The 22,980-nt window shown below is 45.6% G+C and overlaps 1 protein-coding gene across 1 annotated transcript; it reads left to right on the forward strand.

The window, feature by feature from the left end:
- Positions 1-1,020: 1,020 nt before the first annotated feature.
- On the forward strand, positions 1,021-22,405 carry LOC142768336 (uncharacterized). Its single transcript, XM_075870305.1, has 4 exons — positions 1,021-1,113; positions 1,254-1,747; positions 20,032-20,067; positions 22,173-22,405. Exons 1-4 carry the CDS (start codon positions 1,021-1,023, stop codon positions 22,276-22,278), a joined length of 729 nt encoding a protein of 242 aa, XP_075726420.1. The 3' UTR covers positions 22,279-22,405.
- Positions 22,406-22,980: the final 575 nt, after the last annotated feature.

Consider the following 22,980-nt stretch of genomic DNA (forward strand, 5'->3'; position numbering starts at 1 on the left):
TCTAAGCGTTTAGTTTGCTGTTGGTGTGGTGTTGTACTTCGATAAAAAATACGTTCAATAAAAGAAATAATTAGGGAATACATCAGCAGCAAAAGGGATAAACATTGTATCAGCATGGCCCTGCATGGTTGTGGTTTGCATTTTTTTAGAGAGTAAAGAAACATGTGATTACTTGTATTGGAGTGTGCACTTGTTGTTTTTTTGCGTAGTATTATCATATTCATTATGCAGGCTGCTTCGCCATTATTTTTTCTTGATAGATATGCAATGGCTGTGAGGCTATCGGTAGTTGCCTGTGTCTTATGACTTCCATATTAATGCCACTGTGGGTCGGCTTTGTGAGTTGTCGATCTTTCTTTCGGCGCACCAGTTCAATATGAAGAAGAACTGTCAGAAAGTGGCTCAGGCTTTCATTTATTCTACATCAATGAAACTAATATCTGCTATGTCCTTGTGAAAAAAAACTCCACGCTTTACTGCATTCTTTTCAAGGTGCCATCTCGGGCGAAGACGCACTCATTATTTAACGTACATGATCACCTGGTCCTCTAACATTGCTAAAGTCAGTGACATCCTAGTTAATGCCATGCAGTAACTAAAGCGGTCATCATTCAGTGGCAATTGTTCAAGGATTGTCACAACATACGAAAACCACCAAATTGATTTCTTTAAACTTTGTGTTATGCACTCGGCTCCTATGCTGCAATATACACAATATTATACAGTAAAAAAAACAGCAGCGTTGACCTTTGTACTTGTAACTTTTCAATAGCAGGAATATGGAAATTGTTCGGAACGCCAAAAGCGTTTAAGAAGAAAACCGGTTGTGCTTTTTCCCATTTTTCGACATCACCGGGTTACACATAACACTTCCTGTACAATTTTTTATCAGGCGATGAACTGACCACCGATAAAAACGACAACTTTCTTGGTGAAAGTGGAGGAAGTGGCGGAGGTGGTGGCCCAGTGCCTTCTTTCCCAACTCCGCACACCCCAGTAACTAAGGCTGGAGATACAACCATGCCTGTAATCTACCCGTCAAGTGATCCTCACCAGCTGAGCACGGATATCACTCATACGCATGCTGCTACTCCGAGTACACCGCCTTCAACGGCAAGAGAAACTCCCTTTTCTTTGCTGTTTACTACTGCTCCGGCTACCACCAATTTCGCTCCAACTGATGCGTCTACCAGGCCACCACGTCCGCCTGTCCCTCGTCCCACTCCAAGGGTACCGGCTCCAACTCAAAGTAGGCCTACCAGACGCCCTATTCCTACAACAGCAACACCAAGCTCGCATGCGTTTACCACACGTGCGACTCCGAGTGGACTATCTTTCACGACACTTCCGACTTTGAGTACACCAACTCCGACACAGCAGACGGCCACCAAACCAGCGACTACAAGACTGACTTTCCCTCCAAGGCTGACTACTTCAAGGCCGACTCTGAGACCGACTCCCGCACCACGACCCTCTACCACACGGACAACTGCAAGCCCAATTACTCCCGCGCCACGACCCTCTACCACACGGACAACTGCAAGCCCAACTACTCCCACGCCACGACCCACTACCACACGGACAACTGCAAGCCCAACTACTCCCACACCACGACCCACTACCACACGGACAACTGCAAGCCCAACTACTCCCGCACCACGACCCACTACCACACGGACAACTGCAAGCACAACTACTCAAGCACCAGTGACCACAAGACGACCTCGACCTGCAAAAAGTACACGAAGTAAGTTAACATAATTGCCTTCAGATGATGGCTTTGTTATTTGAAATATAAATACTACCTGGACTACCGTAACAATTCGTATGGAATAGTTTTGAGCGTTTGGTGGCTTTGACGAGAAGATCGCGTAATTTTAGGTGCGTGGTCTTTAAAAGGGCTGTCAAATGTGCTACAATATAACAGCCGACACAAGTGCCATAGGCGTCACTTCGCAGCACCGCCTGCGTTTTTCGCAGGTGGTGCTGCGAACAGGTGGTGCTGCGAAAAACGCTGCTATACCATTACCCTTTGATGTAGCCGGTGTTCTGCCCAGAGGACCTGAGCCAGCCAGAGTCTCGGCGAGATGTCGAGGAGAGGAGGACGGATCTGTTAAGAGCTACTTTTAATTACAATATTTACAGGTAGCGTGATACATGATGGTGGTAGCATCATGGAAGCTCTCGATGGAAGCATGACGGGAGCTTCTGGGAGCTTGTGAGAGCTTCTAGGGAGCACCTCGGCGTTCGCATTTTATTACCTGGCCTTCCCAAATTCCCTGCAGGAAAAACCAATGGAGGCGAGGACTGTACAATAAATTATGACATCTTCACCTTTGCCCCCGAAAGGGGAAGGTGAAACGCCACCTCCTTCCCAACCCACTGAAGGGGGAAGAGGGATGCCCAGTTCAGCCCATGGCGAGGGGAAAAACACTGCACACCGCGCACGACACAGCACAGCACGAAGTCATTGAGTCCTACGTAGAACTCAACTTTGTTGTCTGTTGCATTGATAGGTATGTGGCGCCAGGCAGACCACAAATTGTAGAAACAGCGGCATCAAGGCGCCACGGAGAACGTGAGAAATGCATACGCAGATAGTTCCGAGACGCTGGGCCCTTGACGACAATGCAAGCCGCCTCCACGGCCAACAACTCTTCCTAATCCGTCAGTTGGTCAGGCGTGTCCAAAGGGTTTACGAGGGGTGCCGACGACATGAGATAACTAGAAGAACGTATTTTATTTATTTTTATTTATACAATACTGCAGACCCTATTTGGGTCCAAGCAGGAGGGCAAATACATGAATATAAATATACACATACACACACACACACACATATATATATATATATATATATATATATATATATATATATATATATATATTTATATATATATATATATATATATATATATATATATATATATATATATATATATATATATATATATATATATATACACGCATATGTATATATCTGTGAACAGCAATCACAAAAAAAATTAAAACAGAAAATCACAACTAAACAAGATGTACACTGAAGAAATACGAAAAACATGAAAAATGAAAACAACGTCAGAAAGAGAGAACAAAAGTAAGAACACATAATATGCGCATAAACATTTGCCAATACCCCCGCAAGACACTTGAAATACACACAAAAAAGAATTGAAATACAGAAAAAGGAGCACTAAAAATAAAAAAATGAAAGATTAATCAACATGACAATGGCGAACACCAAGTAGATATATGTTCAATGGAGTCTATGCTTACTAGTTATGATAAATGCAGATTATTCCAATCGTTTATAGTGCGCGGAAAGAAAGAATAATTGAAAAGGTTAGTTCTGGTCTTATATGGTGGTAAAGAAAATTCGTGACGATGCCGTGTTAGACGTGCTGCAGGTGGTGTCACATACGCGTGTGGGTTTAGAGAGAGTTGTTTTTCAGTTGGTGGAGAAATTTTAGCCTGTGTATTTTCCTTCGAAGCTGAAGTGTCTTGATATTATGTTGTTTCATTAGGCTAGTGGGAGAGTCAGTTATTCTGTATTTAGAAAAAATGAACCTAACTGCTCTGCGTTGAATCATCGCTAGAGCGTTTATGTTAACTTTTGTGTAGGGATCCCATACGATGCTTGCATATTTGAGTTTCGGGCGAATGAGTGAAGTGTAGGCTAGCATTTTAGTAGAATGAGGAGTGTGCTTTAGTTTGTGCCTGAGGATACACAGTTTTTTGAAGGAGGAGTTACATATGTTGGAAATGTGGTTATTCCAACTTAGGACACTGGTTATCGTGATTCCAAGATACTACTTGTATTTGTTTACTTTGGTGAGTGGTGTAGATCCTAGGTTATAAGCAAACGACATCATATTGATTTTTTTATAGACATGTAGACTGTTTTTTCCTTGTTCAATTCCATACCCCATCGCCCGCACCACGACAAGATGTTTTGAAGATTAGAATTAAGCATTAATTGATCATTATGAGAACAAAATTCGTTAAACACTATACAATCGTCTGCGAAAAGCCTAATTTGAATAGGGGGAAAATTTCGTTAACGATGTCATTTATATATATTAGAAATAGTAAAGGTCCCAAAACACTACCCTGGGGTATTCCAGACGTTACTGAAAGTTCATTAGAAGAGTAATTACTGATTGATACAAACTGTTTGCGATTATACAGACAATCTGCTACCCAGTTAACTATATATGCAGGAAGGTTAATTGACTGCAGTTTTTCAATAAGTTTACTGTGAGGAACAAGGTCAAACCCTTTCTTAAAGTCCAGAAATATCACGTCGATTTGGCTCGACTTGTCAAGTGTACTAGCAAAGTAGTGAATAATTGTCGTTAATTGTGTTGCAGTCGATAACCCTTTGCGAAAACCATGCTGATGAGAAGAAGAAAGTATATTGTTATCATTTAGAAACTTTGTTCTTTCTTTAGCAATAATATGTTCAACTAATTTGCTGCACTTGGACGTTATTGAAATGGTTTTTTAATTGGCTACTTGTGCTGCGTCGCCCTTTTTCGGAATGGGAACGACACGCGCAGTTAGCCAATCTGCAGGAAGAATAGCTGACGACAACGAAGAACGAAAAATGATTACTAAAAAGGGGGCTAACACTTCAGCATATCTGCGCAGAAAGGCATTCGGTATGTTGTCTGGTCTTGGAGATGATTTAATTTTAAGGTTCAGTAACATTGATACCACACCTGGTTGTGATACAACATCAGTGTTCGAGTCACATGGCAAGCGATTAGGGTTTACAATGGTATTAGAACTAGAAAATACACTGTGAAAATAATGATTAAAGCGCTCTGCGATACATTGCTTATCGACAACGACGAGGCCTTCGTGAACGATTTGGTCAATTGAGTTAGTTTTCCTGCTTATAAAAGACCAAAAGTTTTGGGGTGCCATGCGAATGAAGTTTGGCAACGTGTGCTGGAAATACCAGCGCTTAGCTAGCTGTACTTCAAGGTTTAATTTATGTTGCATTTGGTGAATAATCACACGGGAGGCCCGCCGTCGCCTTAGGCGCTTTACTTTCCTTTTGAGGTGAGAGATTTCTCTCGTTATCCAAGGAGTAGTTTTCGATGCTTTTTTAGTTTTGTTGCGAATAAAGTTGCTAAGACAGCAAGCAATAATTTGTTTCAACTCATCCCAAAGTACAGCAGTATTGTTACTTTGAAAATTTTCAAGGCATAGTTCCAGATCATCCAAAACACTTTCTTCTCTGGCACGAGAGAAATCTTTAACCGTTATCGTTTTACATTTGCTGCTGTTAGGTACCTTGAAAGAAAAAGAACAGTATACCAGGTTGTGATCAGAAATTCCGGGATCAACCGATACAGAAAAGTCTTCTAATGAACGACTAATAAACACAAGGTCCAGTATTAATGCTGACATACCACAGGTGCGCGTTGGCTATTTAACTATCTGATCCAGATTGTGAAATAGGATGATGTCATGCAAATATTGTAAATGTGAATTATTCGCGGTGCAAAAAAATCCGTTTTCCCAATCGACATCTGGCAGATTAAAATCACCTACAAGAAACACCTTATCGTTTGCAAAATACGCCATGTGTGTAAAAAGATCGCGAAAGAATTCAAGGGGAGAGTCAGGTGCTCGATAAGCAGCAAAAAGTAAGAATGATTTACCCCAGCAAGACAACTTTAGTGACAAGGTTTCTAAGTTATCAGCCTGTCGTAATGGTGTAGCGGCTATAGTGTTTTTTAACAAAATAGCCACACCGCCCCCCCCCCCCCCCTAGTACTTCTGTCACGGCGATACGCCCTGTACGACGGAGGAAACACAACAGCATCTTCAATATTATCATGCAGCCAAGTTTCCGTTATGACAACTACATGAGTGTTGTAACTTAAAATAGTAGCCTCGAGGCTTTCCGATTTATTAACGACACTGCGGGCATTAATGTTTAAAACTCGAAGTTCTTTAAATTCAGGGGAGGCCTCCACGGAGGAAAGTCAAGTATTTCTGGTACTGTTTTGACGACCGTCGATTTTGATCCTCAAGTTGTTGCTCTCATCCCATGTGAAAAGTTCATTGTTAATGCGCAGCTTATCGTTACGCAGGCTAACTTTCTTGCCTTGCTCTCTATCAGTTCTAGCGCTATCGCACAGCAGTTTACGTTTCCTTAGCGTATTGCGCGAATAATCGTTCTGAACTGATATTCGAGTACCCTTCAGTTTATGAGCATTTTTTAAGATATGCTGTTTTTCAGTGACATCCTGGAAGTGAATAATGACTGGTCGTCTACTACCCGCGTTACCGAGGCGATAAATTCGGCCGACAGATTTACAACTAACCGAAAGCCTCTTGGAGAAAACTTGTTCAAGAATCTTATTTTTAAGAATAGCTTCAGTTTCACCCATATCCCCAAAGACTACTAAATTGCATCGCCTACTCCTATCCTCGAGATCAGTCAACTTCGCCTCTAGCAATTTTACAGTACGTTCAAGGTCATCCACGCATGAGGCTCGTCTTTCCAATTCGACAAATCTGGCTCCCCAGTCAGCTATAACCTTTTCAACGTTATTCTGTTGTTCTCTGAGTGCAGTTACATCCGCTGTCAACTTTTTCTGGCCAGACAGCAGCTCCCTCAACATCGACTCGACAGAAGCCCCACCACTATTAGTGGGGCCGGAATTTGACTCGACGTCACCGCACAACAGCAGCAAACATACACAGTAAACATCATAAGCAATAGAAGCACAGCGTTGGGGGCACGGCAAGACCAAAAGACCGCGACAATCACTCCTAATCGTGCTATAGCAGTTACTAACCTGCACGAGGTAGCAAAACGGTTTGAGCCACATGTTCTTCGATGGTCCGCCGTGCCCACAAAAGGCATAGGTCTGGAGCTGGTGTCTTTTTAAATGGTGTGTCGACGTCACGTGGAACATAAGTGGCGCCACGAGTAGGTGAGGCGTGGAACGAGCAGTGACGCGACATGAGTGACGCAGTTGGAGACCAAGCGCACGTGGCGAAGTCAGGCAGATATGCCTGGTCGATTGCTTTAGTCTTCGGTAGTTGCAGAAACGTTGATCCAGGCAGACCATGAACAAGAACCTGTACGAAGTAGCAAAGCGGTTTGAGCCACATGTTCTTCGATGGTCCGCCGTGCCCACTGTATTCTCTGTTGTCGCCGCATTTGGTGCATCTCTGGGAGCAGAGACTCGGAAGAAATAAGGGTACGCTCAGCCCCAGTGTCTAATGCGTCAAAGCGGCGTCAAGCCAGGCATGCAGGCCAATCGTAAGACCTCGTTGCTGCGCTGGCCATAACTGGGCACTACGATCAGAGCCATCCACAGCGAACGCGCATAAGCACTTCACATTCATTGATGTTGAAGCATGGTTTTTCGAAAATCCTTGATCTGGCAAGCTGTGCTATGGTTATCGCACACCACCGCGCGCACCATGGTCAGGGGCTGTGGTGAGCTTTATAATCAATGTTACCACCGTGTTATGTCAAGGCTACTCAAAACAATAATCGAAGGCTAACGTTATCACACGTTCTCTTGTGACCACCTGTTGTAGAGAAGGCGAGTATTTCGCTCACCCTACACGTTTCCAATGGTCCGGGGCCAGCGCTGTCGACGTTCTGCTTCGCGGCAGCTACGGAAATCGGTAAACCTGAATTTTTTTACGTTCGTGGCAATTCACAATGCAGCAGTACTGTCGACCGCGATCTTTCTTCGTAGTGCGTGGAGCTGTTGGGTCTGCTCTTGTTTTTGTCGTAGTTCTGGCAAGTGGACTGACAAGCACGTCGTGGCTGTTTGATGCCGCGTCCGAAAAGCGGAAAGAAATTCGTAGCTCTTCTTCGGAGTGTACAATGTGCAAACACCGCTACTATTTTGCTCAATCGTACTGTCGTCCGTGCTAGTTGCACCTGGTTGCACAGCAAGCTACGCAAGGTTGTCGGGCTTTGTAATGCACTAAACTGCACCAACGGGTGCCCCTACTTGTCTACAAATCTCCAGAGTCTTACGTTTATACAGTGGGAAAAACACTGTGCTAGAAATACGGTGACTGCAAGCAGAAAGAGCATACTAATGAGCCCCATAAGTCCAAGACAGCAAGCTTGAAAACCATGACGCCCATCGAACACGCAGCTGCGTTATGTGCAATTGCACCAAGTGAAAGTGTTTTCAGGATTATACTAAGAATCACTTACATAGCTAATCATATGTTCACTATTATGCTTTTTGGATATATCTTAAGACTCACTTACACAGCTAATCATATGTTCACTATTATGCTTTTTGGATATATCTTGTGCGACTGTTTGAAATATTGGTAGGTGTACGAAAGTCTCCTAGCGTTAAAAGAGCACAGACACATTCATTTTTTTTTTGCTGACATGTATAGATGATGACCCAGTTATCACAACCGGAACCCTCGTTTGCACGCGGGACAGTTTGTTATGTACAGGAGTTTTGAGAGCACCTAGCCACAATTTTGGTTTCATAAAGCGCTCAGCGATAGGTAGTCGCTGTTCAAGCAGGAAGGAGAACACAACTACCCATGTGAGCACGTAACTGTGACGCGGCAACGCGCGATAAAGCATTCACCAGCAGGCGCCGCACTAATACACAGCCCACGCAAAGCCGCCGTCACAGATGAAGAAATTGCGGGACGCGTGGGCGCAAAGAATTTGTCCGAAACAAGCAAACACAAACTCGGGAGGTAGGGTTAGTTAACAATACCGCCACGTCGACATCAGCAGAGCGAGGGGCTCCGAACTCACTCATTACCTATGTTGCCTTTCAATTTTTGTATCAGTGCTCTTCATTCACATAAATTCAAGAAGTTCTAAAGGAGGTTTTTTGAAATTAGTTCTGTTCATTACCGCTACGTGGTTGAGGGCTTGTGAAGGATGAAGGTATGGTCACACGCGTGGTATTCGTTTAAGGTTGCAGCAGCGTAGAAAATTGGACGAGTTCGTTTAGCTTCACGGTGCAAAACGCAGCACCTAAAGACAATGCACAAAAAAAAAAGACAAAGCGTTAGGGCTATGCCTTCACTTTTTTATGTGTGTCATTTTTATGCGCTGTATTTCACACCATCAAGCAATCAGGATTCATTTTAAATAAGTTTGAGTTTGTATTTGCCCATGATATTTTGTACATTTTGCGTATGTATTCAACCAAATTTTTCTCATTCATTCCCTCCCCTTGTTAATTCTGTATCCCATTTGCTACGATCACATTATTTTACAGAAACCTAAAATAGGTTCTTTCAAATTATCTCTGAGGAATTCCGTAGGTGGCGCAAAGGTTGCGCAAGATAAATACGCGGCTGCGTATTTGTAGGACAATGGCAGGAGACACTCAGGATGCACTTGTCGGAAAAAATGCTTCTATGCTGTTGTAGAAAGGTAGGGCCTTGTCGGGACAATGAACACAGGACCGGCACGCTGACGCTCTGGTCGTTGTACCAACTCAGTTATCCAGGAATCAGTTAGTTCAAAGAAACGCTGAATCATCAACAACTCCACAAACATGGTCACAGAATATTGCAAATGACGTTCTTTAGAATCGCACAAGGTGACCGGTATGTTTCGAACCACCGTATTTTGCGGCACGAAGCTAATTTTTGTTTCGTAATCATTCTGCCACCTTTCCAGATTAGGTAGAGCTCTTTCGCAAAATTTTATGTCCACGTTCTACGACTGGCCGACTATTCCTTTCTCACACTGTGAAACGGTAGCTTCCTGGTGAACTAATCAACTAGGTAGACCACCGTGCAATGGCACTGTCCTCGGTGTAGATCCGAGAATAAGCAAAAATTTGTGCACCCCCAATACCAGCTTTCTTTTTTGCTTGTGTACTTCTCGCTCTGTTTTTTCCCATCTTTATTCAGCATTGCGTCTTCCCTAAATGCAGGGTAGCATATCGTATGCTTCAATTCTGGTTCACCTTCCTGCCTTACTCTTCATTTTTCTCTCTGTCACACTCTAAACTCTATTAAAATGCTGGGTTGGTGGATTCCGTAATCATTAGTGGATAACATCACAATATTAACACGTATGCTAGATCAAGAGTGAATAAAGTGACAAGAAAAGAATTACTCTGGCTTAACTCGTTTAGCCTGAGTGTGTCTAGTCAGCTGTAAAGTTAATTTTATTGAACAAACTTAGTTGAGCGTCGGCAACAGCTTTGTGGACGCAGCCTTGGAAAGGCTGGCAGGCTGCGTCTGAAGAGCATCTGTAGACACCTGAGAACATGTATCTATTATTTAGCTTGGTTTCTCTGTAGGGCCGCGCTTCGTGAGGCGTGAGTCTCCTCCTTCCTCCCTCTCCTCGATCACCGCCTTCTCTTTATTTTCTTCCGACGACGAAGCCTGGTTTCTTTCAGGTTGTCCTACTCACTTTACATATCTTCCAATGAATCCCACTGAGCCGCCTTTTCGTACTTAAGATGTACTGCTGTGTCCGCCTTACATAAGATTGAACAGCGCGATTGAGAGTGGACAGAACAGATCACATGTACGCACGTACGCCCACGCACGCCCACACACGTACGCCCACACTAGCACGCCCCCACGCCCCCACACACAGAGCGTCGACTCTTCAGTGGCAACAAGGCTGCAAAACGGTTTTACAGGCTCCTCCTCTGACGTCATGCCAGTTGGCGCGGTTACAGGTTTTATCCACTTAACAAACCAGGAAGCGAGTTATTGTGAACTGAAGCAAAATTATTGACAATTCCAACATAATCGTCAGAATTTATTCCTAATTAGGTTTTTTTAGAATCGAAAATGGCAACCGGTGTTGTAGGGAAAAGAATTAAACGTCAATATTTTGTGGCACAAGACCACATTTTTTTTAATCAGTGGGTCACCAAGTGGCATTACACAGAACTCATTTTCGAATTTTTGTGTCTCTCACCAGTCGGAAATTTTATACTTGCGCTGTCTAACAATAGCTTCCTGGTTAACTCATTTACTAGGCAGACAGCTGCAGAATTACATTGAAATTAAAATTAAGCCTAACATTAAAAATTTTCGGGCTTAACTCTTCTGAAAATTTCGGATTGGTGATTGCGACAAAAATTATTGGACAACGTCACAAAGTAGCTTATTTTTTGGTTACAACAGGAAACAACATGGACGGAAAACATTTGGCTTTCACGTAACTCACTTTTGCCTAGGTCTCTATAACCTATGGTACGGTTAATCGTATTGGGCAGGTTTAAATGAGCTTCCACAACCCGCTTTCCAGACTTAGCCAGCGTCTTGCGTATGGCATGCTTTGCATGGCAGCAGCCAACGTATGGCCGGATGCGTCCGCAGAGCCTTTGCTCCGTCCCAAATAAATCAGTTTTAAGGTTAGTGCATGCATACGCTTCTCGAGGCGTACGTCTCGTTGTTCCTCTGTCTACTCGGCTCACTGCCATTTCTCGATTTCCTTCTCACGTTGAAGCCTGACTTTTTCTCAGTTTAGGCAACTCACGTTCCATATCTGCTGGCGAATCCTACTGAGCCACTCTTTATGTAAGATCCCATCAGTTAATTTCCTCCTCCTCGACTAGCTTCGACACTAGCTAATGAGGGAAGATGTTTCAGGTTCGGAATGGCTCCCCTCGATGACTCGAGTGCACAGTGGCAGCGCGAAGGAAGAGCCGTAGTCCGGTGAAGAGATGCTTTATTGCAGCCCCAGGCTACTGCCCGAGTCTAAGCCCGAACATCCGCTCTCATTTCAGATTCAAACAACCTCTTTTCAGCCCGCCCTTGGTTGAACAAAGAGTCTTTACAAACACCAATCACATGTTGGGACTCGCATCATCACAACCAATCGCAGAAACACCTTCATAACAGGTACTAGATTGGTTAAAACCACGTTACAAAATAAAACACGCAAAGGAATAGGTCCTGCGCGTGTGACACTCTCTCCCATGCCAGGCCATGCTGCCTCCGTCGGCCGACTTCTGTCGGCAGCCGTTCTCACGCTCGAGCCCCGTCAGCTCTCATTGTTGTTGCTTCGTAGAACCCTCCCTAAGAGCGGTGGGTACACCGTTGGGCTCCGTGCGCTTAACAGGTGTGCATGCGACAGCGAGGCGCCCCGACATATTAGGGAGTTTTAGTGCTGGGTACCCAAGCGGCTTGCGTACGCAGGACGTTGTGGCGGCGGCATTGCGCATGCGCGAAACCCCAAACAGATGCGTCGCAAGATCGCTGGGGCGATGAGGCCATGCGTCCGCGCGGTTCACCTTCACAAGAACTCATGGTATCCGCACAGCGGATACTCTAGCCGTCGAGTTAAAATAAGCCAAAGTGCAAGCACTTATAGTGATTACACGGTTTCAGTCAGATTTCCAAAGCTAGAATGGCGTGGAACATAGAAACTAAAAGGCGCATGCCAGCCCCCGACCAGCTGAATAGGTGCCGCCATCTAGCGCGGCCATAGTGAAACAGACAACCACAAATTTGTTATTGCAGAAACATTGTGCATTGTACATTTGGTGCAAAAACTGCGCAGCGACAATATTACAGATGAATAACCTTTTTATTCATTTTCACCTCAAAAACATTACACGTAAGCTAACATGTTCATGACTGCAGTTGCTCGAAGTGTTACAAGCTGTCGACACTTTCGTTACAGTAACCTTGTATTTTTCACTTTTTTGCGTATACCAGATTACTGTACACAATAAGAAAAGTGTCCTGGTCACTATGTATGTTTAATTTAACATTTTAAATCATAAAAAGACTTAAATAATACTTACGCGACAAGACACTATGGCTCTGCGAGCGCGTGTGAACTTCGTGCGGCTTGTGTTTGCGTGCGTGCCACCGTGGCGCCAACTAAAAGGCATTCCGGTTGGCTATGTGTGCGGCACGCAACGCCGCGCGCTCCCAAGCCCGCAAGGCCCCAAGGGAATGCGTACCCAGTACGAAAACTCCCTATTAGCAGCACTCGGTAATGACATACAGCAGGGGAGGTTATGCTCGTCTCCCTGCCGCCACTATGTCTCGGTCAGCCAAGTGGTCGCGTCCCCGTGTCATTCTCAATGGCACGCGTGCATGCCAACAGTGGCTTAAAATCAGACGGTGGCGCCTGACCTGCCTCTCGCCAGACGCTTTTCCGAGTAAGCCTTCTCCTTCTAGTCCTGAACGGGGATGACTTTGACGGCTCCGCTCGTGAACCGTGCGAACGAAGGAGGCTCCTTTCTTTCCCATGCTCGGGGTCTTCCGCGTTCGCCTTCGCGGAACCGATCGGCGTCGCTAGTTGACTGGTCGGGAACTGGCTACGCGCTCTACATCAGCCGCATTGATTGCGCTACACTCAACATGCTGGTAACTGGTGCCTCGTACTAACTCCATCCTTGCTTCTTCTCTGTTAAGTCTGAACAGAGCGATTGAACGCGGACAAGTAGAACATGTGTGCGCGCGCGCACACACACAAAACGCTGGCTTTACGCTGGAAGCGCGCCTGTGATGGGGTTTTCCTGGCTCTTCCTGTGGTGTAAATATTAGTAACCTGGAAACTGCGGTTGTCGGAATGCCTTAAGCAGGCGAAAAGAGTGAATTCGGTGGAAGAGGCGCCTCTAATTGCGTGCTTTATTTGTTGTTCAAAACGGCCATTTAATACGAAAATATAAAGTGCAGCCTCTTGGTGGTGACTGCAAGAAGTTTTCCATCACAAGCTTGTTGAAAAACTCGAATTACCTTAACATGTTGGGTGTATTGAGCTGCAGTACGGTATGCGGTACTGCTGTGGCAAAATTACCGTATTCGAAAATAGTGACATTTTTATTGTTTTTTTTTGCCAAGAGTGCAGAAAGTTGTTTGCACCTCTACGAAGTCAGCGGCGATTAGAGCGCTGTCCAGAACACTTTGTTTTCTATCCATCTGCTGTCAAATAATCTCTTACTACTAGTGAATCTCAAAGGCGTGAAGCTCGTACCTACGGAACACTGACGCCCGCGATGTTTCCTACATTATGAGGCTTAGAAGTTGGCGTCCACACCGACAGTAAATTTGCTAGACCACAACGCAGTTCTCCAAATTTTGGCGATGTAACGCAAAGAAAACAGCCGCCACAATTTAAGGCCTCCCTAGAAACTTGTCTCGCAATATCCCGCACACTCTTTTTACCTCAGTGGCATTTTAATTGAGCAGCGAATAGACAAAGCCTGAACGCATTACCATCAAGATTGAGTAGTAGTCTGCACCGAGATAGGACCCACCTTGTATGGCTTTTGGTGAAGGTTAGGTCTGTCATAAAGCGCGAATCCACCTACACTATCATTGGCACTTTTTGGTTTCAGGGAGCAGAATCCCGACTGCTATGAATGACTATGCGGCACAGCTGCGGCATTGCTCAACCTAACTGACACCTTCCTTCTGTATGACATGCATTGCGAAAGCAAACATCGGGATACTTCAGTGAGATTAGATTGAAAGATAAAGCCTCTGTAGAAGCCTTTGTATAATCTAGAAATGAGAAATATACACTATAGTGAAGTGAAGCACTTTGTACGATAACAAAGAAGACAAAAACGACATGACGGTTGCATTTCTGGCGACCTATTTATTTCAGGAAAGAAAAATACTTCATAAACTCCTAATGAGGGCATGGTTATGTGTGGCTAAATACAGAAAACCAGATGAAACATTTTTTTTAGTTTTTTCATGGCTTCAAGTGAGACCGCAGTAAGAGTGCATCAATGCACCCACGCCTAACTGGGTTATGCAGAAATCAATCAACACAGAGTCACTGTCACAGAACAAGCGCTCAAAAGGGGCGCGCCGCCAAATTCTTGCGATAACGCGCGGGAGAGGGCCGCGAGGTCAAAAGAAAAAAAAAGAAAACAAACATCCAAGGCTCCCTGGGCGCGCGACTATCTCCCCTCGGAAGCGTGGCTTCGCCGATGAAACTCCTCACCCCACAGCGGCGGCCGGGCAAGCGCTGGAAATTTCTGGAAGGAAATAGGCGTGGTTATGCCGAGTTGAGTCATCTGACGCGGAGGGTATTCGAACCGTCTCGCCCTCTCCCCAGCCTTCGCTGCGTATCGCGCCGACGAAATGACGAGAACCTTCTGGAATCTCGCACGGAAGGTGTTTAATCGAGCGGCCGAGACGAGAGAGCAGGAGAAGACGGAAGTTAGCGCCAGAGTGCGTAGGGATTCCGCCGTGTAGTCGGCGAAGGTTTTGTCCGTGGAGACAAAGCAGGAGAAGAAGATGATTTCCACCTGAGGGGTGACGACTCGAGCTACAGGCCACAGTGTGTGTTTACCGCTATTGAGCGAAGACGCGTGGCAACAGCTGCGTGTGTAAAGCCGGCGTGTTTCCGGCGAAGAAGTTTGAAGCTTGGAGAGTGGCCAATTGAAGACGCGAGGTTTCCTGGAAGAGAAACTTCGGGGCAGCGGAACGGCAACAACGCTGGACTTTGAGTGATTCTCGGAAGAGTATCATTCAGACTTTTGTTCCAAGGACTTTGGACTGAATAGGTTTTCTATCCCTTTAGTCTTTAAGTGTCTTGGTTGTTCAATGCATGCGACTGCATTGTAGTGTGTATTGTTGTCAGTGTCCGTTGTTTTGAGTGTGGCTGATTGTACTGTGAAGTACGTTGTTTGATTGGTGACCTATTGTCTGCAACTATTGTGGGGTGAGCATATTTGTGTATTGTTTTTCTGATGTGCCATTATTGAGAATATAATCTTGTTGGTTTATCGACTCTCGGCTCTGACTTGTTCTTTGGGCCACAGCCGACGTCCGCTGGCGCGCCAAAAAGGACCACTTCTAAATTGTCCACGCTTTCGTGGGGCTGTTCGGGGGGCCGATACTTCGGCCCTTGGAATTAGCCCGGCGATCGCCTCCCTAATTAACGGTACTTGTGTGACAATTAATCTGGCGTCCGCGACACAGGACCTTTTGGTGTACAGTGTGTCCAAATTAGTGAGAAAGAGCCTCGAGTTGTTGATAGTGCTATCGGAACGATTTTGTGTGTTGCTCTGTGTTCTCGTAACAAGTGCAGGGGAGTGTTCCGATAGATGATCTAGGCAGATACTTTTTGCACGCGGCAAGGTTTTATTTGCGAGACACAATGGATCTCGAAAAGTTAGTTGCTCTTGGTGAGAAGATGGGTCTTTCTGGCGCCGAACTACAGAAGTGGGTAAGCCAGAAGGAGAAAGATGCGGTGGAGAGAGAGAGGTTGGCAGCGGAGAGGGCGAAGGAAGAAAGAGAGCAACAATTGAAGTTGGAGTTGGAGAGAAAAAAGCTGGCAGCCAAAAGGGCGAGAGAAGAAAGACAGCAGCAATTGAAGTCGGAGCTGGAGAGAGAAAGACTGGCAGCTGAGAGGGCGAAAGAAGAAAGAGAGGAAAGAGAACTGCAGCGACAGCACGAGATAGAACTCGAGCGGCTCTGTTTGCAACAGCGAAGTGAAATTCCGGTCCAAGCTAGAGTTGAAAGCAGCGAATGGGAGGACGACGGATTCCGCTTGAACCCAAGCAAGCTGCTCGTAGCATTTGATGAAAGGAAGGACGACGTTGACGCGTACCTTCACAGATTCGAGACGATTGCAAGGAGCCAGAATTGGCCGGAACATCAATGGGCAACTGCTTTGAGTACTTCGTTGAGTGGTGAAGCGCTCAGTGTGTACGGCAGGCTGACGCGGACCGATGCAGCCAACTACGCAAAGGTGAAAGCTGCTTTGCTGAAGCGATTTAGATTTACTGTGGAAGGATTCCGGGACAGATTTCGGACAGGAAAGCCAGCTGATGGTGAGACGGCGACGCAGTATGCCGCCCGACTTTGTCATTATTTCGACAGATCGATTGAACTTTCAGGGACAGCACAGGAGTTCGATGAGCTTAGGGAGCTCCTAACTAGAGAACAATTTCTTACTAGTTGCTACCCAAGCCTGTCGCTTTACTTGAAAGAGAGGAAGGCTGAGTCACTTGAAGGAATGCTTGAATTGGCTGATCAATTCTTGGAAGCGCAAGGTGGAACTAATTTGGCCAGGGTCAAGAAGGAGTGTCCTGAAGATTCAAAGAAATCGGCTCCTGAAGAAAAGAAGCGTGCACCGGAGAACATTCTGTGATGTTTTCTGTGTAACCGAGTGGGTCATCGCGCGAAAAACTGTCTAACGATCTTTACGAGCCCTACGGTTGTAAAATGTTTCAAGTGTGGACAGGCTGGGCACAAAGCAGACGCATGTCGAAACGGAGCGAGTCAAACTCACCAGGTATCCTGTGTGCAAGCGGCACCGAAATCCGGGGATAATGCCGTCACCGATGGATTTGTAGAGTTGAAAAATGTGGAGAAATTTCCTATCGTGGGTGCCGTAATGGCAAAACAGCCAACCGGTGTTTCGAAGGGAATGCCAACGCTGCCTGGAAAAGTTGCGGACAAAAAGATTACGGTGTTAAGAGATAGCGGCAGCTCCACTGTTATCGTGCGGAGAGATTTGGTACGGAAAAGTGAGTTAACAGGCAAAACGAAACCGGTTTGCTTAATTGACCGTACAGTTCGGATGCTTCCCGAAGCAGAGATTGAGGTGGAAACCCCGTACTTCAGCGGGAAGGTTACCGCTCTATGTATGACGATCCCCTTTACGACCTTGTCATCGGAAACATCGACGGGGCGCGAGGACTGAATGATCCGGAATGTTTGGGAGAAGACCCTAAGATAGAGCCCTCGCCAACCCAGCGACCGCGACATACAGTGGAGGAGCATCCCGTGACGGATCTCACTAGAGCCCAAGGTGAAGCCGCGGCGCAAGAGACAGCGAATGATAAGATGATCGTGTTGAATGAGTTCATGTGCTGGGCAGCTGGAAGTACGTCGACACGACCCCAACCGACCGACAGTGTAAAAATGCCGGAGTCGGCCAGCCAGGCCCAATGCCGTGACATGAACAAGCTGGTAAATAAACCGACAGGACTCGTTCAACGTTATGACCCGTTAACGGTGTCGGAAGTGACAACGATGGCTGAGACGCCGCCTCAGATACCGTCGTTGGAAAGGGCTCGCCGAAAAAGAACGTGGAAACACAAGAAGAGATCGAGCGAGCACTGCAACAAAGGGCGCAAGCGCCGCTCAAAGTACACAGGATAAGTGCTGAGGTCGAATTAGAATGTGTTTGGCAGTGCTGAGTGTCATATGTTGTGTTAATGTTGTGTTATCCTGTGTCACAAGTGTCGAAGTAATTGTGCTGTGATGTGATGTATAGTGTTGTACAAATTGTTGTAATGAGAGAACTTTGTACATTTGTATTGTTTGGAATGTGTGAGGAAGCGTTTTACTCATGTACCTGCGGTTATATTTCATGTGTGTGAGATTGAATTGTAATGTCCAATTATATTGAGTGATCTATTGTTAATGTGAAGTGTCATGAGCGACGGTTTGTGTTACAGTCTTACAGAGTGTGTGGGGACTGTTCGCGCTCGTTTGTGTGGTTTTGAATAGTATAAGATAATATTTTAAAGTGGGGGGTAGTGTCACAGAACGAGTGCTCGAAAGGGGCGCGCCGCCAAATTCTTGCGATAACGCGCGGGAGAGGGCCGCGAGGTCAAAAGAAAAAAAAGAAAACAAATATCCAAGGCTCCCTGGGCGCGCGACTATCTCCCCTCGGAAGCGTGGCTTCGCCGATGAAACTCCTCACCCCACAGCGGCGGCCGGGCAAGCGCTGGAAATTTCTGGAAGGAAATAGGCGTGGTCATGCCGAGTTGAGTCATCTGACGCGGAGGGTATTCCAACCGTCTTGCCGTCTCCCCAGCCTTCGCTGCGTATCGCGCCGACGAAATGACGAGAACTTTCTGGAATCTCGCACGGAAGGTATTTAATCGAGAGGCCGAGACGAGAGAGCAGGAGAAGACGGAAGTTAGCGCCAGAGCGCGTAGGTATTCTGCCGTGTATTCGGTGAAGGTTTTGTCCTTAGGGACAAAGCAGGAGAAGACGGAAGTTAGCGCCAGAGCGCGTAGGGGTTCCGACGTGTAGTCGGCGAAGGTTTTGTCCGTGGAGACAAAGCAGGAGAAGAAGATGATTTCCACCTGAGGGGTGACGACTCGAGCTACAGGCAAGAGTGTGTGTTTACCGCTATTGAGCGAAGACGCGTGGCAACAGCTGCGTGTGTGAAGCCGACGTGTTTCCGGCGAAGAAGTTTGAAGCTTGGAGAGTGGCCAATTGAAGACGCGAGGTTTCCTGGAAGAGAAACTTCGGGGCAGCGGAACGGCAACAACGCTGGACTTTGAGTGAGTGATTCTCGGAAGAGTATCATTCAGACTTTTGTTTCAAGGACTTTGGACTGAATAGGTTTTCTATCTCTTTAGTCTTTAAGTGTCTTGGTTGTTCAATGCATGCGACTGCATTGTAGTGTGTATTGTTGTCAGTGTCCAATGTTTTGAGTGTGGCTGATTGTACTGTGATGTACGTTGTTTGATTGGTGACCTATTGTCTGCAACTATTGTGGAGTGAGCATATTTGTGTATTGTTTTTTTGATCTGCCATTATTGAGAATATAATCTTGTTGGTTTATCAACTCTCGGCTCTGACTTGTTCTTTGGGCCGCAGCCAGCGTCCGCTGGCGCGCCAAAAAGGACCACTTCTAAATTGTCCACGCTTTCGCGGTGCGGTTCGGGGGGCCGATACTTCGGCCCTTGGAATTAGCCCGGCGATCGCCACCCTAATTAACGGGACCTGTGTGACAGTCACTCTGCGGTGCGTGGGGTTATGTTTCGATAGAATAAGGGATACATTGGCTCACAACAAAATTGAAGTAATGATTGCAAAGAAAAACGCAATGTGTTCAAGATAGTGGCTTACACTGATTGAGATAATTGCCCTTCATGATGACCGCTGTGTAGGTTTCAGCGCTGTCGTTGACACTAAACGGAATTATGAGCTCAGAGCATCAGAGAAAAACATTTTGCGGGAATAGATTGCCGGAACAATAAACACACGTATTAAGGTAATTCAATGAGGGCTAGAAAAAAGTTTGCAGCAGCCTTTTGTTTCTGCAAGTCGTTAAATTTGTTTTTTGTTTGTTTACAGGAACCCGGAAGACAACCACACTGCCGCCATTTTTACGTAAGTCAGCACCATCCCTAGCCAGTTTTTCAAATTTATGCTGTCACACACTGAAACGTCTGCGTAAGGAATTTCAAAAGAATGCTGTTTTGTCTCAAATGTTATATAGGACCTGAAATTTTTATAGCTTGGTTTCTACTCCAAATTCCTCCGAGTGCAAGACTTCAATGTCAATCAGGAGCTGCAGTGTAAGGAGTATGAAATAGAGAGCGTCTAAATGATGTCGAGAGTATTAGGTATTCCAGGAATAAATGAAAAGTTGTCGCACAGCGCCTGCTGCTGAAACCAATGTTTCGACAAGTGGCCTTCCCTTCTTCAACGCATTGAATATAGTTGTGCCCCATGCGTTTGTAGAGATCACAGACCAAATTCCATTCACTGCAGTGCAAGAGGCGGGTAGACCAAGAACAAAAAAAAATATATTAGTGCGGGATATTAGGACACGGCGCGGTACCTAATTGTGCTAGTCAATTGCAAATATGAGACCTTAAATAAAACGCATCGGTTCTTTTTTTCCGTCATCCGTACCCGCGCATCACTACTTTTCACCGCCTTGCTATAGTATACAGTGTTATGCGAGGGAGTCCTATGCTTCGCCGTCTCCTCTTCCTTTTGTCACCTACCGACACACAAAGCCTGTGATCACCCCTCTGTTTAATTACATTATACAAAACTATGCCTTGCTTTACTTTCTGAACTTTTTTTCATCATCCTCAACCTCACTTTTTCTTTGGCGTCTCGCTGTATTCTACTATACTTGGCTATGCGATGCACCCGGTCCACAGTGCAGAGTTAGGAAGAGTGTTGCGCTGCCAACAGATACAACCCTACCTCAAGCTGCAGCAGCTACGCTGTCCGAAGAGAGGGAGCGGTGCTGTTTTGCAGGGGTTTTGGTTTGCCTCCGAAAGGTCGACGCTGTGTGGGATTCCGTAGAGTCATGAAACAGCAGTGCAGTTTCTGACTTTCGTTGTCTATTTACCACATCGCTTGCATCCTAAAACTATATTGGAAATTTCTCTGTTATCCGAATATTCGTAACATTTTCGATAGGCAGAAGCCTCCAGTGCTTTTCTTGCCTCGAGGACCGAACATTCTAACAATGCGCAGCTTTGGCTTGAGGATGCAGTGTCCTGCCGTAATGAATTCTCGGTGGCAGCTTTCGGCGATTTATTTCTCATTTTGTCTCACGACCTTTTTAGCCTACTGAAGCAAGACTTCCTAGATAGCAAGCAAGTATCACTTTAAAAAGCAATATGCTAAAGTAGGCAGGGTTTTATTAGTGATAATGAATACCGCGATGTCACATCAATGCGAGCGAAAATTCATGTTCCTTCTACTTCCAAGATAATGGTTCATTCGGTGAGAAGACATTCCAAATCACGTCGTGTTGAAATATTCCCAGAAGTTTTTGCGTATTACTTGTGAAAAATGAAATACCAATGACCCCTTTTTTTCCTGCAGTGTATAGAAGTGCGAATGGACTAAGCTTTCTACTCCACCAATCACCATCCTAGCTTACCGCCCATGGCGCACGATAGAGTTCCGGTAGTTTTGAAAAGAACGAATCAGGAAGCAATCAGCAGAAATAGTACGTGCATCGACCTCGAACCGTACCTCGGGCAACCCTTTTTCGTAAAAAGTAGCGCGAGCAAGTTATCTTGCGAATCCACAAATAGCAAACACCAGTACCAGCGCTTGAACACTCGTGCTAATGCTTTTAACGTCAAGCTTGCATAATATACATGGAGCAATGGATGGTGAATATTATATACGTGTGTTTTGAAACACAAAATGGGGAAAGTAGAATTTCGTAAAGTGACTACATTCCTCGTGCCCTCCCGCTCTCTAAAATATCACGACGAAAAACGTATGCGTATAGAGAGCACGGCCAGTTTCGCGTGGCGAACGTGTTCAGCTCGGCCTGCTCAATTTGCAGAAGATGGCATACGCGTTAGTACAAATTCAACTGTTTCCATTTCTACATGCACAGCAAAGTGTGCATTAGGCACCCTGCTCCCTTATCCCCACCTCAAAAAAAAGTTTGCCTTCAGGCGTGTGGGATGTGAATTGTAATGTTCGCTTCATCATCTGGATCTTCTTTTCAGAGCTCCCGGTTATGTCCAACTCCACGTTCCTGTGCACTGTGAGCGAGCCGGTCCGCAATACGAAAGGCAAAAGTATGCTCTACCTGCCTCCAGATGGCCTATGTGACGTCATGTTTTACGAATCTCTCTACAAGGACGGTAGGAACACCATTAGTGGTGGTCCCAGCAGCTGGGACCTGGCTCCGAGGACCTTCCTTGATGAGGCGTCCAAGTTCAGCCAGACCGCGATCGGTTTTTCCTTTGCGCCAGAGTGAGTAAACATTTACAACGAATGCACCGTGTTTAGAAGCCCCATTAGGAACTTTTTTCGCCCGAACGAACTTGCACGAGATGTTCTTTTGCACATCACGCACATTTTGGCGTAGTGAAAGTTTGCGCTATATATGGCAAAGTAGAAGTGTACGCAGAGGCAATAACGTTATTCTTCAGCTCTGAATTTGACTACAAGGCTGGAACGTATTGTTGATGCGGCATTGTGAGACTTTGCCTCCTTTCTTGAAGTCATTAAAAAGAAGAAAATAACATTTTTTATATAGTACACGCATGACCTAGCCATTCTGATGTAAAAATACTACGAACGTCTCAACGTGTCACGTTGATTTGTGAGAGCTCTTGTAGAACAAAATGTCTGATTCATTGTAAGGGAGAAATAATGATAGTTATTGCAGCAATTGCAATGCTTCACGAAGAACGGCAAACGCTGGTGATTCCTGAAGGACGCGCAGAAAGAACACACACACCACTAGTGAAAACCTCCGCAACTCGACACCCCTGGTGGGGTGCCATTAAACACAAACAAAAAGAACGC

This window comes from Rhipicephalus microplus, chromosome 8, assembly GCF_043290135.1.
Source record: "Rhipicephalus microplus isolate Deutch F79 chromosome 8, USDA_Rmic, whole genome shotgun sequence".
In the NCBI taxonomy this organism is placed as follows: domain Eukaryota; kingdom Metazoa; phylum Arthropoda; class Arachnida; order Ixodida; family Ixodidae; genus Rhipicephalus; species Rhipicephalus microplus.